The sequence below is a fragment of the Poecilia formosa genome, unplaced genomic scaffold, assembly GCF_000485575.1.
Source record: "Poecilia formosa unplaced genomic scaffold, Poecilia_formosa-5.1.2 Scaffold16, whole genome shotgun sequence".
Taxonomy (NCBI): Eukaryota; Metazoa; Chordata; class Actinopteri; order Cyprinodontiformes; family Poeciliidae; genus Poecilia; species Poecilia formosa.
This window is the reverse complement of record NW_006799955.1, coordinates 3,874,614-3,880,620: the sequence shown is the minus strand read 5'-3', so window position 1 is coordinate 3,880,620 and position 6,007 is coordinate 3,874,614. Positions and strand designations below refer to the sequence as shown.

Sequence of the window (6,007 nt, the reverse complement as noted above, 5' to 3'; positions counted from 1 at the left end):
CTCTACAAGGTGCAGGATGAAAAGATGGCGGAACTCCCTGTAGCAGCAGGTCCTGACAGCTTCCGTCCCCTCACCCGCGAGTCGCTCAAAGTCATTGAGAAAAGAATCGCTGAGAAAAAAGCCAAGAAGTCCAACGATGAAGAGAAAAAACACCAGTATGAGGATGAGGTCAAACCAAGCCGTGACCTGGAGGCAGGCAAGCCTCTCCCATTTTTGTATGACATTCCTGCAGGCCTGATGTCAAAAGCGCTGGAAGACCTGGATCCCTACTACTCAAACCAGAAAGTAGGTTTGATTAACTTTGACTCATGAAAATCTAGAGAAAAAAAAAGAGAAAGTTAAGTTTTGTTTTCAAAGAATCCACCGCATTTTATCTTTAAATGAATAAATGCCTTTCTTGATATTGACTTTGAATAATATATATTTAGACGTGGCTTTTTTTTACTATAAAATGGTAGAAAGCAATAAAGAGCGTAGAGGTACTGACAATTATGTGATATGGTTTAGGAGAAAAATCCACATTTAGATTGCTAGGATTTTCCTAGAGGGGCGTAGATGGTTAGGTAAGAGCACAATTTTAACATATTTTTAACATATTTCAAGTAAAAGTAAAAGAAGTTGCCATGAAGAATTTAATCAAGTGAGAGAGAAAAAAAGATATTTTGTAAAAATGACTTTTAGGTACTGAGTAACCAATCAGAATATCTGTTCTATTATTTAAAAACAATGTCTTCATGCAGACAAAAATATCACGTTAGGTGCAAATTCTGACCTTTTAATGACACAAATTTAACTAATAGTTATAAAATAGCCAATTCTGGCAAAATAAACACTTTCCAAAATATTTGTTTGTTAAATAGTAAAGACATATTTACAGATTACAATGTGTATATGTTAGAATGTGGTAAAGTATTTGTAGTGACAGCAAAAAAAAGAAAAGATATTTATTGAGTCTTTATTTGACCTCCAAATGGCAGAAATGGTTCAGCAGACAGCATTAGGATAACAAGCTTGTGTAGAAACAAGCAGTCTCACGTTAACATAAATTGCAGGTATGTCTGTGTTTAATACAATTTTGATTAAAACAAGCTTGTTCTTCACTCAATGGAATTACTGTGGGTAATCAAACTGAGTGAAGTAGAATATCCAGAAAGTACAGCCCTGTAAAACTCTTCCTAAAGGTACTTATTTTCCCCCAAAAATAATTAATTTTCAAATTAAATTTCAATTAAATTTCCAAAAGGTACTAGGGGTTTTCAAGTCTGTTATATAATAATATATGATTCTCCTTTCTCTCTTTTTTTGTTTTACAGACTTTTATAGTAGTAAACAACAAGAAGCTCATTTACCGATTCAACGCTGCTTCTGCCTTGTACCTCCTGTCTCCCTTCAATCCCATTAGAAGGCTGTCATTCAAAATTCTGGTGCATCCATATCCTTTCAGTAATGTGTGAAACATGCTATGAGTAATAAAACGCATAACCTAATTTCCAAAGAGCGTAAGATTAGGGATGGCAGGTTTACTTTGACTTTGTAATAAACATTTGCCAAAAAACTTTTCTTTTTTCTGGTCTTGCTGTATGTAGAAATGTTTTATTCTCTTAATTTTTGTTTTGAAGATTTTTCTGAAGCCCTAACACACTTCAGAGATTACATCAAACTGTAACAAAGCAGCAGCAAAGAATAGCGTATTTTTTCATCAGATAATAAAATGTTTCTAGCAATAACAGAAGGGACAAATATACTCACAACACAACAAGCTGAATATCCACCTGTTCTTCTGTTTGAGAATAAGCTGGTTGGCACTGCAGCACAGTGAGTCAATACAGGAATTTAGAAAGGTAACAGTTTAAATCCCACATGAGTAACTGCTTTTAATGTCAGATGACTGTTTATGCTTTGTACTATGATTACAACCATGTAGTAACCATTTATACAGGTAGTTCACTTGATAGTTTTAATATTAGCAATTTGAAGTATGTTTCTTTAAAACTTGATGTTAATAGCTATCATAAATGAAACTCTTACCCATTTTGAATCTTAAGATAAATCCTAAAGTGTTGCACTCAGAAGACCCCTTGACTCAAAGTCCGTGAATTGATGTCAAAGTATCTTATGATCTTATTGCAGAATTTAGAAATTCAGAAAAGATTTGAAAATAATTGTTCTTTAATATTAATCTTTTTTTTTTTCTTATTGGCTGCCTAGATCAACATTTGCACTCATTGCCTAATCTTTGGGGCATCTATTAAGCTTTCGAAGCAAAATGTTCAAAGGTATAACTTTGCTTGAGAAATCGAGTAAACGTGACATTAAGAAAACATGCTACTTCTAAAACAGCTACCAGCTTTCTTAACATCTGCCTGTAAGCTGTTCAACATGCTGATCATGTGTACTATCCTCATCAACTGTGGATTCATGACTCTCAGCAATCAACCTGATTTCGCCAAACAAGTAGAGTGAGTTTTTGAGTTACTCATCAAATCATTCAAATATGGTCGGTTGTGGGTGTTTCCAGTTGAAATGATGTGCCAATGTAAGCATCCTCTTTCCAACAGGTACACATTTACTGCAATCTACACCTTTGAATTCGTTGTTAAGGTTTTAGCAAGAGGGTTCTGCATAGGGAAGTTCACCTTCTTGAGAGATCCTTGGAACTGGCTGGACTTCTGTGTCATTGTTCTGGCGTAAGTAAAGAACTTCAGGAAATTCAAGTAACCTAAAANTTAATGACACAAATTTAACTAATAGTTATAAAATAGCCAATTCTGGCAAAATAAACACTTTCCAAAATATTTGTTTGTTAAATAGTAAAGACATATTTACAGATTACAATGTGTATATGTTATAATGTGGTAAAGTATTTGTAGTGACAGCAAAAAAAAGAAAATATATTTATTGAGTCTTTATTTGACCTCCAAATGGCATAAATGGTTCAGTAGACAGCATTAGGATAACAAGCTTGTGTAGAAACAAGCAGTCTCACTTTAACATAAATTGCAGGTATGTCTGTGTTTAATACAATTTTGATCAAAACAAGCTTGTTCTTCACTCAATGGAATTACTGTGGGTAATCAAACTGAGTGAAGTAGAATATCCAGAAAGTACAGCCCTGTAAAACTCTTCCTAAAGGTACTTATTTTCCCCCCAAAATAATTAATTTTCAAATTAAATTTCAATTAAATTTCCAAAAGGTACTAGGGGTTTTCAAGTCTGTTATATAATAATATATGATTCTCCTTTCTCTCTTTTTTTGTTTTACAGACTTTTATAGTAGTAAACAACAAGAAGCTCATTTACCGATTCAACGCTGCTTCTGCCTTGTACCTCCTGTCTCCCTTCAATCCCATTAGAAGGCTGTCATTCAAAATTCTGGTGCATCCATATCCTTTCAGTAATGTGTGAAACATGCTATGAGTAATAAAACGCATAACCTAATTTCCAAAGAGCGTAAGATTAGGGATGGCAGGTTTACTTTGACTTTGTAATAAACATTTGCCAAAAAACTTTTCTTTTTTCTGGTCTTGCTGTATGTAGAAATGTTTTATTCTCTTAATTTTTGTTTTGAAGATTTTTCTGAAGCCCTAACACACTTCAGAGATTACATCAAACTGTAACAAAGCAGCAGCAAAGAATAGCGTATTTTTTCATCAGATAATAAAATGTTTCTAGCAATAACAGAAGGGACAAATATACTCACAACACAACAAGCTGAATATCCACCTGTTCTTCTGTTTGAGAATAAGCTGGTTGGCACTGCAGCACAGTGAGTCAATACAGGAATGTAGAAAAGCAACAGTTTAAATCCCACATGAGTAACTGCTTTTAATGTCAGATGACTGTTTATGCTTTGTACTATGATTACAACCATGTAGTAACCATTTATACAGTTATCTGTTTAGGTAGTTCACTTGATAGTTTTAATATTAGCAATTTGAAGTATGTTTCTTTAAAACTTGATGTTAATAGCTATCATAAATGAAACTCTTACCCATTTTGAATCTTAAGATAAATCCTAAAGTGTTGCACTCAGAAGACCCCTTGACTCAAAGTCCGTGAATTGATGTCAAAGTATCTTATGATCTTATTGCAGAATTTAGAAATTCAGAAAAGATTTGAAAATAATTGTTCTTTAATATTAATCTTTTTTTTTTTCTTATTGGCTGCCTAGATCAACATTTGCACTCATTGCCTAATCTTTGGGGCATCTATTAAGCTTTCGAAGCAAAATGTTCAAAGGTATAACTTTGCTTGAGAAATCGAGTAAACGTGACATTAAGAAAACATGCTACTTCTAAAACAGCTACCAGCTTTCTTAACATCTGCCTGTAAGCTGTTCAACATGCTGATCATGTGTACTATCCTCATCAACTGTGGATTCATGACTCTCAGCAATCAACCTGATTTCGCCAAACAAGTAGAGTGAGTTTTTGAGTTACTCATCAAATCATTCAAATATGGTCGGTTGTGGGTGTTTCCAGTTGAAATGATGTGCCAATGTAAGCATCCTCTTTCCAACAGGTACACATTTACTGCAATCTACACCTTTGAATTCGTTGTTAAGGTTTTAGCAAGAGGGTTCTGCATAGGGAAGTTCACCTTCTTGAGAGATCCTTGGAACTGGCTGGACTTCTGTGTCATTGTTCTGGCGTAAGTAAAGAACTTCAGGAAATTCAAGTAACCTAAAACTACAGTTGTTGTATCTGTTTTGCCAAGATCTTTGTTTCAAAAGATGATTTTTATATTTTCAATAAAACTCAGATTGTTACCAGTAATATTTTTTTGGTGCTTGATCCATTCTGACTCAGTTAAAATCTACGTAGAAGTAAATAAGATGGGACTTATAATTGTCTTACAGGTAACATATTAGATAGAGAAAGATTTTACAGTATACTAGTTTCTCACCTTGTTACTGTTTGTTCCCCTAATGCTAATGTGGTTTTGTGATCAAGTAGGGAAACAATTACTAACTTCAACTAAAAATACTTTTCTTTCAGGTATGTAACTGAGTTTGCCGACATCGGAAATCTTTCAGTTCTTCGTACATTCAGGGTGCTCAGAACATTAAAGGCAATTTCAGTGATACCAGGTAAGCAGCAGGAGAAAGCGCATGACAGTCATCCTCCCTTTTGTTCCTGCTCTTTTTAAAAACTGATCAAAGTTTTTTTTTTCTTTTCTAACCTTCCTACCTAACCTCCTAACCTTCCCAACCTTTTTGATCATTGAATTACTTTCAGTATCAACAATAACCTGAGTAAATACGAAATGCTTGTTAAACTTTTGAAAACCTTTTTGGTCAACAGTAGTTTTTGCCTTGGAACTTGATAGTTTTGCTCATTATAGTTCTTGAATTATGAACACGGACACATTGGGTGATATAATATTTTATATTGTTATATTATAATAATAAAACAATAATTAATAATATAATAATAATAACAACATTAGAACAATATAATATATTATCTTATAATACATTATATTATATGTTAAGATCAGTTAAAAGCAGACAATGTCAGATTGTGTAAGTTGATACAATCTGATAAAATAATGTAGATTGTATTGAGAATTCCAATATTATTTTCCTGTATTGTTTTGCAGGTTTAAAGACAATTGTCGGTGCATTATTCCAGTCAGTGAAGAAGCTTACTGACGTTATGATCCTGACCGTTTTCTGCTTGAGTGTCTTCGCACTTGTAGGATTACAGCTGTTTATGGGTAACCTGAGGAATAAGTGCATAAGAATATCAGAAGATACAAATTTAACATTCGATGAGAGCTACATAAATAACAGGAGTGAGTTTTCTATTTTCTATTTCTGTTTTTCTTTAAAAACAAAAACATTTTCACAAAGACCTTCTGAAAAGCTCTTGAACAGAGGACAAATACAAAAGCTGCTATCTCTCTCTCTCTCTCTCTCTCTCTCTATATATATATATATATATATATATATATCTCTGTATAGATGGATGGATGGATGGATGGATGGATGGATGGATGGATGGAT

General features: G+C 33.5%; 1 protein-coding gene across 3 annotated transcripts in view; it reads left to right on the top strand.

The window, feature by feature from the left end:
- Positions 1 to 6,007, top strand: part of LOC103134361 (sodium channel protein type 2 subunit alpha-like) — a 30,751-nt gene that overhangs the window by 5,040 nt on the left and 19,704 nt on the right. For 2 of the 3 annotated variants that reach the window (XM_016668696.1, XM_016668697.1), the window contains exons 2-7: positions 10 to 285; positions 1,314 to 1,432; positions 2,370 to 2,459; positions 2,559 to 2,687; positions 4,998 to 5,089; positions 5,602 to 5,796. In XM_016668696.1, the coding sequence (XP_016524182.1) occupies positions 25 to 285; positions 1,314 to 1,432; positions 2,370 to 2,459; positions 2,559 to 2,687; positions 4,998 to 5,089; positions 5,602 to 5,796 (886 nt within the window). In that variant the 5' untranslated portion in view covers positions 10 to 24. Of the gene's footprint in view, positions 1 to 9; positions 286 to 1,313; positions 1,433 to 2,369; positions 2,460 to 2,558; positions 2,688 to 3,270; positions 3,384 to 4,332; positions 4,423 to 4,521; positions 4,651 to 4,997; positions 5,090 to 5,601; positions 5,797 to 6,007 lie in introns of those variants that run through there. The other variant, XM_016668698.1, reaches the window with a different exon arrangement.